Raw genomic sequence first — 17,911 nt, 5'->3', positions numbered from 1 at the left:
CTTCTCATTTCCAACCTCAGTGTATTCATGGCCAACTGCTATCAAGACAGAGATAGCCTAAAATTCTGTCTTTGGGTAAGTTGGAGCTCTCCAGGAGCTCTTCAGAAATCAAATCTGGATTATAATCTTTGTATCAACGGAAGTGGTTGAACTGGAAAACAGATACCTTTTATCCAATTAAATGTTGTATTTAGTCCAAATGAAAATAGTTTGATTTTGCTGTTTATGTGCTTTTTTGTAAAATTTACTTCAAAGTAAAAATTGAAAATTAGTAAAATTTTTCAGCTGATCTTTTAGTCAATAACTTATTAATAGTGAAATTTAGTGTCAAGACCTATACATTTTTTTATCTCCTATTCTTTTCCTTCCTTTAACCCATGTTTGAGCTAAATGGACATAATTTGGCTATGGTACAGAATGTATCAATTGACTTGTTTTAATAGGTTAATTTATAGTGCTGTATGGTTCACATTCAGAATTTCAAGATACATTGCCAGCATGCTGTACCAGAAACCGAACTACCCTTCTCCTGACTTTCAGCGGTGACACATTTTGTGTTTGTCATTCCGACTGCCACAGGATGTAGTGCAGGATATAGTGCACACTTATCAGAAGCAATTTTGTCTAGTACATTAATATATGTGTACAGCTAAGATTTTTAATTTCATGTGACCTTTTAATGAAAATCAAGAGAGTGCTGATGGAAGAGTGAAATATACAATAGCTCTTCTATCTTGCATTTTGCTGTTTTTTTTCTTCAGTACAGCTAGTTCTTTTTTAAGCACCCTTCAAAACCAGAAAAGATTCCTGAAACTTATGCCTAGAGTATTCACTGCTGTAACTGTTTATATAGCAGAAGTTACAATTTTATAATTTATTTTAAGTTTTAAAGTATCTTTTGGCATTTTATAGTTCCTTTTATTTTTTTTAAACACAAATCCCTAAACTATGAAACACTTGGGATTTTTGTCTCATCATAATGATATTTTCATACCTATTTTTTGTATTTCTGATATTATTTTATTAGGATGCTTTCTATTGACTTTTTAAATACTGTATCTCCTAGAGGAGCACAGTTCACCTGTGGTCCTGTGTTGGTCACTATTTTATTGACAGGTGTTATAGACCTGCTGGTCTCAATAAGTAGGTCTTCAAATGATCTGAGTCTAAGGGTGACATGTATTTCTAATCTCATTGATGTTAGCACATGTTTTGCCACTGATTTCAGTTGTGTTAGGTTTTCACTGTGTGCATCATCTTCCAAAAGAAGGGTCTTCATTAGAATTAGGAATTAGTGAAGTATTCATATGAGACTGGGAAAAATGACTCTTGTATTACGAGATGAAGAATGAGGTACTATCTGTGAGAATATTGCCCTTCTGATTTTGTCTGAAAACTTGAGAGGCAATCTTCTCCTGATATCTGCTACATTGTTATAGTTGGAAGTGGCTGTAGATGGGTCAGTGAAGTGTGTAACTCTGATTTCTACCCTGCTAACTACATTCTTCACATCACCTTTTGACAACATATTGAAGCTGTAGTCCACCCTAGCTATATTTGGATAGCGTTCAGGAGGTGAGTGAGAAAGCCTGAAAATCCTTTCTATAGTCAAGTTTGTTCTTAGGTTGTCTAGGTTTGGATAGCCAAGTGAATCTGAATTCACTTTTTTGTAGACAGACGCTGTCCATATTCTTTCTTGACATGTCTGTAGCCTGCTGTCAGTAGATACACCCACAGTGCACATCTCCCCTCCCTAATGTTTAAAGAAGAAAACATCTATACTTTATTGTTTCAATTTTCTGCACAATTTGGGAATTGTTTTTTTTTTTTTTTTTTTTTTTGTTAGAAGTTACAAAGGGAGAGGGAAAAAATAACTTTTGTTGTGCAAAATAAGCACCATTTTCATTAGGATTTGACTCTAATTATAAATATATTAGCAGAACAAATTAAGAGATGAGGGAAAATAAATTATAAAAAGTTTCTGTAGCAGTTCATCCTCTAGCTTCCCCTCTAAACAGTCCTGGGCAGTATGGATAAAGCCATAGGTTCCTCTTACACAGCTGTTCCATTATTTATTCTATTTTGAACAGTGAAATTTTGTATTTGGACAAACCTTTATTAACATAAAATTCTCAAATTAATAAATAGAAAATTGAAATCCTCTAATTTTGTCATCAAATGAGTGGCAGACTCTAAATCTAAAGCACTATGATAAAAATGAATTCTTTGCATTGTTGGGAATAAAAAAAAATCTGCTTTTTTTTTCCTTTCACCTAACTTCTTGACTTTTGAAAAAATGAGAATTTTTCCTGCAGGGCTAAAATAAAACTTCAGTGCCACAAACTGAGAAGTAGACAGTGGAACAGACAGAAGTATTCAGTGATTGCTGTTTCTAGAGTGCTTTCTTGGCTGACTCTTCCCCATTTAACTGGCAGCTTTCAGAATCCTGACAAAGAGCATTAAAAGAATGAGGTTTATGTAGGCTTTTTGATACTCCTTCTACCCATCCTGGATTGGCAGGATAAGAATGATAAAACTGTTACTTTTTTTTCCATTTGGATGGTGCACTCTTCTCATGCACATGTATCTGGAAGAATTCAGAATAAATTTTTAAAAATTTTCTCCACTGCAAACATAGACTGTTTGAATAAATTTTATTAATCCAAATATACTTGTAATACTTATCTCTATTCCAAAAACTTTACATTTTATTTTAAAGACCAAGGTTAAATAATATCCAGTTTTTCTGAAGCAATGCTAATTTGCAGGACCTATGTCTCTTCCATTTATTATTAATGGTGATCCATATCAGCTCTTCCATTATTCCTGATCTCAGGCTGAAAGCCTATAATGACCAAGGTTACTCCATTAGCTTCCTTTTAGTCTCCTTAAATCTTATCAATATGCCAGGTGCTATTAAGAAACTGCACCATTTATTGAGATGAATTCTTGCCAGATCTTTTTGAAATCTTGGATACAAATTAGATATATTGATTAAAAATTTCTAGCTTTAGTAACTCTCATTTAACATTCCTTTGGAATATGTTCCTGTGAGTTTCTGTTTGATATTTAGGGAAAATATTTTTCATCTCTCAGTTCAGAATATTGTTGCTCCTGCCACATTTCTATAGTGATGTACCATAATTTCTTTTATTCCCTTGTCCATTTCCCCACATTTTTATGACCTTGATGCAGCAGAAGTCATGTGGAGAAACAGCATTGTAATCATAAAGGTTTCTTCAGAGTGCATATGCACAGGAGACTAAATTGAGGTTGCACAATTGAGGTGTCAATTCTTACATATTGCAGCTCTAATGTACTTTCCTTTAAAACCTTATCATCCCTCTAAAAGGTTTTTAGTATATAATTAGGATAATTGCTCCCAATCATGTGCTCCCCTGGATAGCATCTCTGATAATATCCTGAAGAATGAAGTGTTATTCTTAAAAACTCTCTGTCATATTTGAAGTTAAAACACATGGGGATGTCTGATACCATGGGATCAGTTAATTATCAAAATACCTGCACTCTCCGCCCATCCACTATATTCCAGTAAATATGTTTACGTTGAAGTAATTTCATTTTCCAAAGGACTAGCTTCCATTTTCTCCTCAAACTGAGAGAAAAGGCTTCTGCTCAGCATATGTTAAATTTTCTGATGTTTCATTGGGTTTTACTATTATTCATTAAAATGCAGTTGAAAAAAATCAGCCCTCGCAGGAGTTTTTGGCAATTTTTGCAAATGAGTGCTCATCAAAGTGTGTGCATTCTGACCAATGCTCAGGTTCATCCATCCTGGTGTGATTACTGTCTAGAATGATCTCATTATACACTTGACTGCATGCTGTCAGACAAAAACCCTTTTTCAAATCAAAACAATAATTCAAAGGAACGTAATTATTTTTGGCTGTTTTGCATTTTAAAGCCCGCATGAAAATATTATTTAGCAGGATTTGAGTTTTTCTTTGTTAAATGACTATTAGTTGCGCCATCCTTTGTAGTACTTTTGAGTTAGGGCTGGAATATATATAGATCACATAGAACATATTCCATTCTAGTAAGTAATACTACACCTCAGAGTGCTGATGGGATTGTCTGATAATTGAGCAGATGAAAAAGATAGTGCCTTTCATAAGTGGCATTAACTTAATAGATAAATGGGAAATAATACTTCTGTAAAACTCACTAAATTGCTAATATTAGGAGTAAAATTTAATTTATTAATTTCTTTACAGTTTACATGCATCTGGTATATTTTATAGGAATATAAGCTTGAAATAGGTATAGCAGTGCACAAAGATCTTAATAGGCATATAGCTGATTTTATGTGTCTCCTGATACACCTGTGAATTTTCTGCAAACCTTACGGTGAATTTTCTACGAAGCTTTTCAGTTTGACTCTTTCTCCATGTAAGAAGCTGGGAAGAACCATTTATCTTGAGCTCATACTTTTCATCCTCTTATATTCAAGACTAGATATTCTGCTATTTTACATGAAGATGAAATTGAGTCCTATAGTTTGAGACATCCAGTGCTCCAGAGCTAGTGCTTCACTTGAGTTATGTCTGAAATGCAATGCAGTTCAAGTACTGTAAAAAAAGCTGAAGTGGTTTTTGGAAACACTGGAACTGCAATAGAGATATGTGTTGAATCACAGAAAGAGCTGTCTTTTGTGGAAGATTAATTTCTCTGCTGTTTGGTCTCTTAATTTCAAATGATAAAGCTGCTCAGCTCTGAGTGTTTAATCGATACACTGCAATATACTTATCTTAGGGTACTCTAGACATTCTCAGTGTTACCAATGATCCTGATCTCTCCTGCTCCTTGTGTAGTTTTTCCAGCTTTTTTGGTATTTTGTATGAAGGTTGCAAGTTTAACACAGTTTATTAGGGAATGGTTTAGGGAATGCTGTAGATAGCGAGTAGATGTGTAGCACAGTTTGTGTTATGTGATTATCTTTGATTTAGCTGTTAGATTTGATGACTTGGACAATCCCTTGTATTTCTATGTCTCATATCAGGGACATGGAAGATCAGGTTGAGAACTCTAAGTATCAGACTATAATATGAGTGATTATATCTGTATCACAGAAAATGAGAATTCTATTCAATGCTGGGTATGTCCTGTGTACTTCCCAGCTCCATGCCAGACACCCCATGCAGTAACTCTTCCCTTTACTCACCACTTAACAAACTAAAAAAGTTTTTCTGGTTCTTCTGACTGGCAGTCTTTAGGAGAATTTATTTTGGTAACTGACTGTGTCAAAATTGGAATATAATTTTAGCTTATATCATACAATCAACTGAATAGCCATGCTAATAATTTTATTTCAGCATTGGCATTAATCAGATTGGAAATACTAGATTTTATTATTAAAAAAATACTCCTATTTCTACTGTCTTTACTTCTCCAGTAATAAACAACTGGAATGTTGTAGTTTTGTGAAAGAATTTAGAGATTGTATTTAATACTTTAATACGTTTAACTGTGTTCCACTGAGAACTCTTTTTAATGAGAATTATATGTTTTAAGAATTTTTAATAAACTTCTCTATTAACTTTGGTACATTTGGAAAGCAGAAATCTTGGCACAGCTTGCTAAATTTTGTTAAAGTCAAAATATTTGTCACAATATGAAGTGATTTCTAAAATAAACCAATTTTGTACATAATGAACAGATTTATTTGCTTTATTCAGTGTAATAAATTATTAAAAAATAGAAAAACATTGATTCCTAGTGAAGGTACTCAGTGTTGCATTAAATAAAAATTCTTCCTATTCTATTTGAAGGTAAATAAAAACCACTTATTTACTTTCATTTTCTCTGCTTCTGTCTTCCTTTCTCATCTGCTAGTCCTGATGGCAACATGTAGCTTGCTGCCAAAAGGTTTTCTTCTCTTTACAGAGATTTGATTTTTCTTCTTTTTATACCTTTTTCTTTTTATGCCACCTCAAAAGAAAACTTGAAGTGTGCAAGTTGTAGGATTTGGCTGTTTATCAAAATAGGGTGGGAAAGGGTTTCTGTTGCCAATCCACAAACATATAGATGAAGCATGTATTTAATAGTGTCTAATAATAGAATAATTTGCTACTGCAACAGAATATCAAATTAGTATTTTTCTTTTTTTTTTTTCCTGATATGCATTAAAATATCTCAGTTTTGGAAGAGCCCACATGAAAGAATATGTTCACACCCAGCTGCTTTATTGTTATCAAAAAACAGTAAGTCTTCAAAAAAGATAATTTCATATTTTGTGGATCCAGAGCAGGATGTGTTATTTTTGTAGTACAGTATATTGCTGTATGTGGTTGTAACTCTTCTGGATGATGACATTAAAACCAGCGGTTAGTAAGAATACTCTTTCCAGTCTAGCTCCAGCTCCAGTTCACACCATGTCCTTTTTTTTTCAGAAATCATTCTCTCCATGATGGAAGATACATTATAAATAGTGCAGCACAATTAAAACCATTTTCTTACCCATAAGAATGGGATTGACACTAAATTTTTATCCAAGAGCATTTCCATTATTTTTACGTCTATTTATGTCTTACATTATGGTGAAAAGATATCAGAACTTTCTGTGAATGTTGTGTAAGTAAATTTTGAAGTAAAACCTTTTTTCTAATCAGTTATGTAAGTTGTCTTTCAGAGTTTTTTTCATCCAACATGATATAACTACAAGAAGATTTTGCTAGTGATCAATGCAATAAAAGTGTGTCCTAATGCAATAGTGGCATTTGCAGTAGGAAGTAGTTAGTGGTTAGAAGTTCCCCCAGTAAGAGTGACAGGACTTGTGTGGGTCTTTTAATTAAATTCTTACCTGTATTCCAGTGTCATTTCATTGTGATTCCTTGTCATATTTTAAGAACTTAAAGAAACTTGAAAAAATTCAAGCCTTGTTTTTCTCCATAAAACTTGGCAACCCCCCCATAGTTTTAATTTGTATAATTACTTAGTTATAATCCCTCTTTATTTCTGCTCCACTGTGCTGGAATACTCCTTCTTGTCTAAATACACTGATTTGGCTCTATATCAACCAAACGGGCCAAAGCTGCATGGTCTAAAAATTTATTCATTTGCTGTCAATAGCAAATACAAATGACATATCTCTTCAATATATGCAAAGTTTTGTGCTAATTTTATCATTCCTTTATATAGTTAACTGCAGCCCTCAAAAATTCCAACAGTCTATCCAAACTGGATATCTGTGGTCTCTCTATAATCAATGTAATATTTTGTATTAGTGGGAAGACATAATGGGAAGAATTTTAAGAAATTTACAAAGCTAGCATATGGATCTTAGAGAACCTAAAACCAAAATTAGAGAAACCTGTGGTGGTAACAAATCAAATATGCTGAAGTGTTGAGAAGATTCTAAACACTCAGAGAAATTATATAAATCCTGCTTTGTCAGTCAGAAGGTAGAGATTAATAATGTCTGAAAATATAACACTTTTATAATATATCATTTTATCTGAATTGCAGGAGACATAAAATAAATTAATGCAGGAATATTAGTAAAAGGGGTAGAATTTTAGTATTTTTCAGATGAAAATTATATGTACAAATGAAATGTATAAAATATGGCAAAAAAGTTTTGGCACACTAATTATGCAAAATTTGGAAATTAAAAAATGCTTTCAATTTTTTGGGGGGTTTTGAGTTAGAAACTTTAGTGCTGTAGTGCTAAAAATTAGCTGGTTGGAAACTGGATTGTGTTATTCCAAAATTATCCACAGTATTTCCTTTATCTTTCTCAAATCTTTTGGCCACTATCAGGGCAATGTGATATCTATATCTGTCTATAAAACTGGTCCACTCTGGTACTGATGCTTTGGTATCTCTTTCAAATTGAATGGTAAAGCCCATAAAGATTCCCTGAATTCTGACTGTGTATTTGTAGTATATTGTATCTGCTGGACAAGTTCTTTATGCCTAATGAATATAACTGTTACATGACACAATATGCAATATATATTAACAAGATACTTCTTTCAGTGTGAGTGTCTATTAAACACAAAAATATAAATTTTCAGGGTGAGAAGCTTCATCTCTGAAGCTGCTTGAGAATTTAGATGCTTTAAACTGGATTGCAAAACATTTTAAAACATTTCTGTCTCTGGTTTTAAAATGTTTTGGTTACCACTTTGATTTCAGTGTTCTGATAAAGAGCTTTATTAATTAATTATACTTAGAAGAACTGAAAATATAGTTTTTTGCCATTAATTGATTTTCACTGTAGCTGTAGATAGATGTATATTGGGAGGTTTATCTTCAAGACTGCTTAAATTATTTATTAACTGAACTTTGTCCGTATGGCTATCATTGGCATTATTTAAATGATGTGAGAACACTTACTCTCACCACCTTTTGTGCTTCATTTTCTGAAATAATTTGACAATATAGCCTAATTCAGTAATCATTTGTTGCCTTTGTAAGAGTAGAGTATTTTTCTGCACACCACACTTTGGTTATTTTCTTTGGTTTATAGGAGAAGCTTTATAAAACACTAAGGCACGCATATGATCACATCCAGTGACTTCTCACTGATAAGTTGGATTTAAAAATAAGCACAGAAATCCCCAATATCTACCATTCTTTTTTGAAGTCATTTTTTTTTTTTACAAGACTATTAGGCATCCTAGTTTTTAGTTAATGGCTAAGATATCCAAAAATATTTTGTCATCTGTAACTATACCCTATGCTTTTCACTGAATTCCCAGAAACATGGTGCCTATATGTTGAGACACTGCAAATATAGAAATTTATGAAATATCTGTCATAGACAAGTGCAATGATTTCACTAAAACCCTTTTAAATATGGAAAAGTCAACAAAAAAGCCATTACAGAAAAATCAAAAAGGTAGATGGCAACTGTGTAGTATTGTTTTTGAATACTCAATTAGACATCAGCAGCTTGCAGAGGCAGTCTCAAAAGGTTACTCAGGAAATGGTGGAAATCACCCATCATCTCTCATTAGTACTTGATGAGAGATGTTTTTCCAGACAGTTGCCTGGTAATACAAGGGTTATGCAAGCTTGAAGCAGTTCCAAAGTCTGTTTGTGCAGGTGGGTGATTAGAGGAAATAAAAACTTGATAATAGTCATACCCAACTCTCTTGGATGATGCAGAAACAACTAAACAGACCCCCTGCTGCCACTGGAATGCACTTCACTGGTAATTAATTTCAAATACAATCCTGAAATAGCTGCCACATCCCAGACTGGGCCAGTTATGGCTTCGAGTGCTTTCAACAAGACACTTGCAGATATATATTTACAATTCTACTCAGAACAACAGTTATTCAGGTTTAAGTGTGTGGGAACCAAGCAAATTCAAAAGAGCACATTCAAACAGTTGAGTCCAACCATTCTCCCTGTGCATCCAGTGTAGCTACCTACTGATTCTGTTATTCACTATTCCATCTGTTCTTTTGAAATATCTCTGGTAATGTTTGTTCTTTGAAATCCTGAAATACATGATTGTCCTTATCTGTAGTTTGTAGATTTATTCCATGTTGAATAGTCATGTAGGACAGAAGATTTGCAGTGGGGATTTAGTCAAGTTAAAACAATTTTAAAGCTGAATCCTATGCTATGGAAAATTACTTAGTCCTGTTTGAGACTACTCTGTAAGATGAATGTTTTTGTTGTCTCCCTGACAAAATAGGAGATTTTAATTTTTTTCTGTGTTTCTGTATGAACTGCTTAATTTACTATATGCTATTGCTGTTAATCTTTGCAATGAGTCACCCACTTACAGGGGACAACACATTTTTATCACACATAGTCTTACACGTGGCATCTGTGAATAAAATCAATGTGGTTCCTGTTATTTTGTGACCTGCTCTGCTCAGTTTTGGGTCTGTGTTAGTTCTTCCTATTTGATGGCTTGGGCTCCTGCCTTGTAAATCTGCTCTTGCTGGAATTCAGCAGCAATGAGTGATCCACAGAGAATGGACTGAGCCCAAGTACTGTCCAAGTACAAACACACACTTCTACTGAAGTCTGTGGGTTTGGTTTAGAATAATGGGTTGATTCTCCTTGCTCTGCCATAGAAAGGGTTGTTAATGAGCCCTTTACAAGACTCAGGGCATCACTGGGCTGGAATTCTCTTTACCACGCAGAGTCAGATTTAGATGACTCTTCATGTGGGCCTGTGTCTCTCTCTTGATTTGAGATGAAGCTCAGAGATTCCCTGAAGCGGAATCGGGGAAGTTTTTTGGTCTCCTCAGCATGAGGGTATCAGAATATCCCTGATAAATCATCCATATCTTTGATTATCACAGGAATCAGAAATTGCTGGTTTATCACTCCAGTGGAATTATAAGTGGCAATTCTTTTTTCATTCCAGCTGTGAAGATTTTAAAAGGTGACCATTCTGCATTATCAAAGAGTATTAAAATCTGTTCCTAATGGTACCACACATGATGGGACCTACATTGAAGTGTTAATTTCTTAAGCAGTCAATTAAATTAGCCATTTTGGTAGCTCTGTTTTCTGTAAGGAGTTGTATCTAAGTTCAGTCACTGCAGACTGATCCCCCAGAAATAGTACTATTTCCATAATATCTTATTTTTTACTCTTCCAAGATTTCTATTGTGACTAAGACTGATTTCTGTCCAGGACAGTTCATTTCCATTGCCATGTTCTTTTTAGAGCTTTTTGCCTTCATAAAACATATTTGATGTTAAGAGGACCTGTAACATGTACAGACAAAGGCACTCCAACTTTTTTTTCTAAGGACAGATCCAAACCCATAGAAATTGCCAGACTAGATAAGAGTTTTATAACAGTCTAGCAAATTGAGTCTGCTATAATTGATCAAATTTAAGTCTGTCTTGTTACCATACTAAAAAGCATTTTGAGCCCAGATGGCACTGAGCTATCTGGACCTTTATGCACATTTTTGCATTATCCCTGATGATGAGGTATCCAAAACAGATGCAGGATTTTGACCTACCTTCAAGTCATTTGAAACATTGCATGAAATATTCCACACTGAGCAGAACTTGAGGAAGCTATTATTAATAATAGGGTGTCTTTGGATTTGTTGTCTGTTTATGTGTACAGGTGTATCTCTATATATTTATGTGTAGGTATGTTCATGCACATTCATTATCCACCCTTTTTTTTCTCCCAGTTTTGCAGTGACCAAACCTGTCCAGGCCCTGCATTTGTAGTATAAATTTCTACAAGGTCATAATGATTAGGCTTTGTGCTTTAAGTATTTTTGTTCATGCCTAGTATTGTCTTTTGGGATGTTTTAGAATTTAGTATATGTATTTAAACACAGCATTAGGTGTGTAGTGTATAATCAAGTTCTAGGCTATTACTGGTCCATACCTCTAAACTGGAATACACAATTCTTCCATTTTTATAGCAAATTGTAAATATGAGGATATAGTATTTAAGTGACTCCACAAATAATTGGAATATGGAAATAAAATAGGTGGAGTGTACATTTGCATTTTGGCTCAGGGCACTGGATGTGAATATGAAATAAATCGTCATTTGCAGTTACTATAAATTTCTTCAGTCACAGGCCAGCTTTGGAGCACATAAAGCAGATTCTTTCTGCATGTGATGCTCCATTTTAGGTGGGCACCAAAAGCACAGGGTCCTCCTGGATGGTGGAAGATGTGAGGAACATGTATGATGGAGGTGTTTGGTGGAATAAATAAGTTGCTAGATACTGCTAGAAGTTCAAACTCACATATATTCTAAATGGAGTGTCACACAGATCAACTGCTTTTGATGTGCTGACCCATTGCCATTACACTAAGTTGTAGAAATAACTGATATAATAGCTAATACAGACATAACTGTAAATTTTGATAAGGATGCTAGCATGTTTCTGCAATGAAAGTAGAAAACTAGATTAACTGTGTGTTCCATTTTAAAGATTTATTTCTGAGGTGAAATCTAATTATAACTATATTTCTGGAATATGGGCTGTGTCTGGTTTTTGATATTTTGCTTGCTGGGATGCAGTAAGTGTTCTGGTTGGTGTACTTAGTATTGCCTGATAGTTAATATTGTGGCATTGTATACACATAGTGCCTTTTCTTTCAGTACATTATGAGAAAAAAAAAATCTCTTAGAAAAGTTTCAATGAGCGGTTTGTGGTTTGTCCTCACAGTCCATAGATAGTGGGATGAAAATGTCGACAAAGCACTCATTGAACCCTGGTGTTATGGTCTGTTATTATCCATGAGGGCATTTTCCTCCATTCAGTGCTCCCTAAGAAAAAAGACATGTGAAACCAATGTCTGATGTCACACAGCATAGGAAAAGGCAAAATTCCCTGTATGTGACTTTTTTTTATCATCTAAGTTGACATTTTTATGTTTTTGACAGCCCTAGAATAACACCTTAGTTTGCTCTTACAATATACTAAAAGACCACATTCATACATTTTCCTTGTTCTATTCTATTTCCTTTGCGCTGAAATAAAGAAAATGGAGAATGTCAAGTCATAGGTAAGCATTTTCAAAAATCAGAATAAGCTCAAACTATGTAGACCTTGTGACAACTTCACATGTGTGATGGAGGAAGGAAGGAATATTAAAGCATGCTGCATGTCATTAGTTTTTTGCTGCTAGATGATCCCTGGAGCCTGATGTTGTCTGACTTACACAGAAACATCTAGATTATTGCAATGTGAGCCAGGAACTGGAAGAGAATAACATTTGTAAATACTTCCCTGTTGGCCCCATTTGTAGCACCTATCAGAAATTCAGCATGAGAGCTAATCTTTCCTAGGTAAATTTGGTAATTTCTTAAGTTTCCAAGTTCTATTTGCCATAAAATGTTTTTCTGAAACTTGCAGTGTTGCCATCATAGTTACCTGAAGGGGGAAAAATTGCCTTAGTTTTGTCACCAGGGAAAATTTAAAAATTATTATTTTATAATTTAATTCCAAAGAAAATAAATTCAAAGATACTCTTAATGAGTACTATAGTACTTAATAAGTACTATATACATAAACAGGTGCTACAAATTGGTTGCAGGAACTAATTTGATGGTGTTGTTCTCTCTCTGATGGAGCAGACCCAGGTAGTAAATCATTATTGGTTGCCTAATGGGAACATCCTACTGTGAAAATAAACAGCTGTCCACAATAAAGAAATTGTTTACAAGAAATCATTACATGTCAGACACTTAGCCCCTTGAGAAAGAAGGAAAGGCATGAAATACTGAACAGTTGGATGTTTTTTCTGTTTATTAAAAAAAAATATAGCTTCTTTCTGCAAAGTTTTGTTTTAGACTCTATAAACATGGTCTTTTTTTTTTTTTTTTTTGTTTTTGCATTGCCACTTAATTTTGCTTGGAAAGAAAATCTGTACCTACTCTTTTCTGAGGTTGCTGCATATTGTGTATATTGCTGAATTGGTAATGGTTGTATTCACATATCATAGCTGGAGAATTTTTTCTCAGCTCTGTCTTGTGGGGCATGTAACAGCCCTGTTCCCCCTCCTGTATGCCTTCCAATAAATTTTCCTTCCAAGAATGTCACTCCCAGTCAGTTCAGTGCCACCTGTGTGGCATGTATGAAGGGGGAAAACCTGGTCTTCAGTGAGCTACTACTGAACAGGGTCAACAAGAAGTCTTTCCTATGCAAAGCCTCATATGGCTTGACTCCTCTGTTACCATCTTCTGCCTGTTTGAAGTGTGGTTAAACTGTGCTGAGGTGACTATCAACAAGGCTTTGAAACAGAATAAACTAGTGGGCAGACAACGGCATTTGTTACCATTGACACCAATCTGTGTTTCGCATGATGTGTCCTTTGAGTGATGCATCCTTGAGATACTTCTGCATCTGCAAGACTGCCTGATTTCACTTGCAAGGCTTTCATGTGCTAAGTAGCTCAAGGGCAGTTGTGCTAAGCACAGCCACATAGGCTCACAGGGAAATAGTGGCAAAAAGGCAGGGACTGCTGAAGTATGAAGGAGTTTGTGTTCTTTATAGCTTTAGGTGTTTGTCAGAGACAATAATTCTGTTTGTTCCTCGCATCAGTGAGTAAATAAGTGCACTAAGTGCACTTAGCTGGATTCATGTGGAGCATTTCTCACTCTAGAACTCATTTTTTACCTTCCTATTTACGGTGCCTGTATTCCCACATTTCTTGACAGTAGTGTAGTCCCTTGTTTGGTGGTTCCCCAGACAGAGGGCAAGGATCTCTTAGAGCAACTCTCTGATTCCTCAGTAAGGGATGTTCATTGATGATTTTCTATCTGTCCATAGAGTGAAAGGAGATGCTGTTTCATAGTTTGGAGCAAAGACACAAAGACTTTCAGCTCACTTAAGGTGTTACTCATATCTAGCCTTTGTCCTCACTAGGAGATTTTCAGAGTATAGCAAGGCTTTAGAGGTTTCTGTTCTTGCCAAATCCCTATCCCTCCTTTGATGAGCTGGGCTTTCATATCACAGAATACTTATTTACATGGTGCACGTGAATAACATTATAAAGTTAGACACCAGGTCAGGCAAGAAAGAGTGCGAGAGACTTAAGGCTTTCTGAAATGCTATCAAAATTCTTCCATGTCAGTTATGTTATTGTGAGAATTAATTTTCAGTTCTTTTCTAAGGCTGTGTAAAATTTGTTTTGATACATTGTATTAACACACATTTATTACTTTATGAAATAAATTACTTGTGATCCAAGCTTTCTGTACACACTCATGATGACTCAGGAAAAACTCATCTGTGTTGTAAGACTGCACACCTTTGGGACTGGCAATTTCAATGAGATACTTTAAAAAAATGTTGGACTTTTCTGTTTCTGTAACAGGGAGGGTTCACTCTGTCAGGTAGTACCTGAGGTTATCTACAGGATGTCTCCATTTTGGATGTCTGCCAATCTGCCATCTGAATTTTTGTTTATTCTTTCATTAAGTGCTGTATCGGTATTGCTGAAACACTCCAGCCTGACATTTGTTTGAGAAAAATAAATTGTCAGACTCTATTTCATTAGAAACTTTGATTAGAAACCTCATCCAGTTACATAGTGTTTCTGTAGGAAGAATCCTGCAGATCTCCTAGAATCACTCATGCTATGAAAGTATCTGTAAGTTTACTTTCTTGAAACTATTCCACTTCATCCTATATTATCTCTGTTAATGTAACTGGGTATTTCCTTCCTTTCAATATCTTTGTTACCCTTCCAAGAATTCTTTCAGGTTAGTAGGACTGAGAGAGATGTGCTTCTGTCATGGCTTTCACATAGGCATTTGTGACTTGTGCAGAGGAAGAAGCTCATGTGTGTACCTGTAGGAGTTGGTCAGGCAAAAATTCTCCAGCTTAAGAGAGCTGCTTTTGCTTATTGATGTTTGGGTTTTTCTGGAGTGGATTTGTCCAGAGAGTGGAAGCACATATTGGAGAACCACCACAATCACAAAAAAACTTGCTTTCTTCTGTGAACCCTGCAGGCTGTCAGTTGAGGCCCACAGACATGATATTTGACAGCATTGTCTTGATGCAGTGCTTCAGGTGTACCAGCATATTTAGGAGCACAGAGCACATCTTTGTAACTCAAAAAGAAAGGTGCTCAGTAAATTCACAGGTACTATAATAACCACCATAAACATGCACAGGTGATGGCACTTTCCCCAGAATCTGAACTAAGGCATTTCTTTACTGATATAATTCTAGAGGCCTGAAGTAATGTGGAGTTTTTGGCCTTCTGCTAAGTCATTCCAGTGATTGGGTACTCTCACAGCTGAGAAGCTATTTCATAGTCCTCTCTACCCTCTGAGTTTCCCATACACATGCAGGTGTGCAGGCATTTTTAGGCCAGCTGCAGGTTATATAGCTGAGGTACTGCTGGAAAGGAAGTGACTGCAGTGCAGAACTCTATGGAGGATGCAAATTCTACCTGAGCATATTTTCATATAATTGGTCCTTGTTGGTCAGTTATGCTGATCAATCACAATGTTAAGGAAAGTTGTCAATGATGGCTATTAGCATGTTCTAAGTTAGTATGTGTTTGTGTAACACATAGACATATGTAAAGCTTGGTCATATGTGTTAGGATTTTCCAGGATGAGCTAGAAGCTGCATTATAAATCTCCCTTTCAAGTAACCCCTGTTATAGTTAAAATATTTGAATTCACTGTCAGGAATTCAAGGTAATGGAAGTAAAATATTTATGCTTGGTTTCCACCTCATTTTGTTTAGGTACTGAGAAAATGCTGTATCTTGTCTTAACATAGAATGAATGTATGGGGTGAAAAAATAAATGTAGATATGCAATATATTCCTTGACAAATATATTTAAATTATATTCGGTTTTATAAGTTTAAATAGTGTTCTGAGTAACCTTCTGTTTTCAAAGTTCTTTTTTACTTTAAAATATATGAAGTATTTGTAATTTCACATAGATGTTATTTTTATTCACAGATAATGCACCTCAGGTAGCAATTACCGCACCAGGATCTGGTAACCATAGAAACAGCTCCACAGGCCCAACACCTGACTGCTCTCCTCCATCACCAGACACTGCACTTAAAAACATAGTGAAAGTCATACGTCCTCAGGTAGGTGCTCACCATAAGCATCCTCTTATTTGTTGTATTTCTCCTTTCAATAGCAGGCTGTGTTGCACGTATCTAAGAGGATGTTATGGCTTTGTGCATTTGAGTTGGTCAAAGGCATAAACAAAACACAAAATACTTCGTCTTAAGATTCAGTCTTAGTAGCAGAAGATAAAATATTTTACAAATGAGCCCAAATGTACAGAGAGGTATCTGTACATATTTCTTATAGCGCTAATAATGAAGGAAGTCCTTCTGCAGTATTTTGTATTTTTTGCATACTCTTACTTTTCTTTTAAGATTATGTTTTGATTTTATCAGTATTATTTCCATATTACTTTTTCAGGTTTACTTTCTTTTCTCTGCATCTTCATTTGCATGAAGCTATGGTGTTTCACACGTTTTTTATTTTATTTTCCCATGCAGTATTGCTTATGAACTTCCATATTGCTAATACTGTTTGGGAAACAAGATGCCTAATGTGTGGGAAACTTGAGTGCTCCATATAATTCTTTAAGGAGTGCATCTCTTTAAAACCAAAACTTTAAAGTAAATACATGCTAGAACTTGAATCAGTAATATAGAGTTAATCAGCACAGAGGAGTTATTTTAGAATTTTGGGATCATGGGTAAGTCAGAACAAACCTTGGGATGATCTGTTTCCTTGTTTAAAAATCCATTACATTAGGTGTGCGAAAGCTAGCTCGGACACAACTCCATGCTGAATAGACTAATTGTGAAACTTTTTTAGTGTGAACCAAAAGAACTTCATCTACTAATTTTGGGTTCAAGTGCAGCCATCTGTTCCTTATTGCTAAGCTGATCTCTGCAGCTGAGCCACTCTGATGCTATTGAATGCAGGCTTTGTACCATCAGGATGTCACTGGCACTTGTTTTACTTGAGGAGCAAGCTGATGGACACATGATATTTTCCTAGGACTTGTATAGGCCAGGTTGTTTTGGTACCACACAAGTGACTGTGTCACAGTGTTGGAGGTGAATTTTCATTTCAGTTCTTATTGGAGTGCACAGTTGAGAAGGTCTTGCAGAATTAAAGGTAATTACTAGGTGCACTTGTCGTTTCTGTCTAGGAGCCATTGGCCTCCTGTGGCTGACAGTGTCACTGTACAATAATTCTGTCGGCAGGCTGGTGCAGACCATCCCCTTCTGACACTACGACAGTTCAGTTTCCACATGCTGGTTTAAAACTAGATTGCAGAGAGTCTAAAATTACAGTTTCTTCTATTTTTTATTTTTATAGTTGTTTCTCATTTTGCTTGTTTCTGTATTGTCTCTGTCCCTCCCACCCTACATCAGTCTATAGTACTGAAATGCCTCCTTCCCTCCAAGCTGTTTTTTATAGTAGGCGGCAAAC

At 35.2% G+C, this 17,911-nt stretch overlaps 1 protein-coding gene across 2 annotated transcripts in view; it reads left to right on the top strand.

The window, feature by feature from the left end:
* Positions 1-17,911, top strand: part of ANKS1B (ankyrin repeat and sterile alpha motif domain containing 1B) — a 396,607-nt gene that overhangs the window by 115,022 nt on the left and 263,674 nt on the right. For both annotated transcript variants that reach the window (XM_053943037.1, XM_053943036.1), the window contains exon 11: positions 16,403-16,539. In XM_053943037.1, the coding sequence (XP_053799012.1) occupies positions 16,403-16,539 (137 nt within the window). The remainder of the gene's footprint in view (positions 1-16,402; positions 16,540-17,911) is intronic.

The sequence above is a fragment of the Vidua chalybeata genome, chromosome 5 (assembly GCF_026979565.1).
Source record: "Vidua chalybeata isolate OUT-0048 chromosome 5, bVidCha1 merged haplotype, whole genome shotgun sequence".
Lineage (NCBI taxonomy): Eukaryota > Metazoa > Chordata > Aves > Passeriformes > Viduidae > Vidua > Vidua chalybeata.
This window is presented reverse-complemented; position numbering and strand designations above follow the sequence as displayed.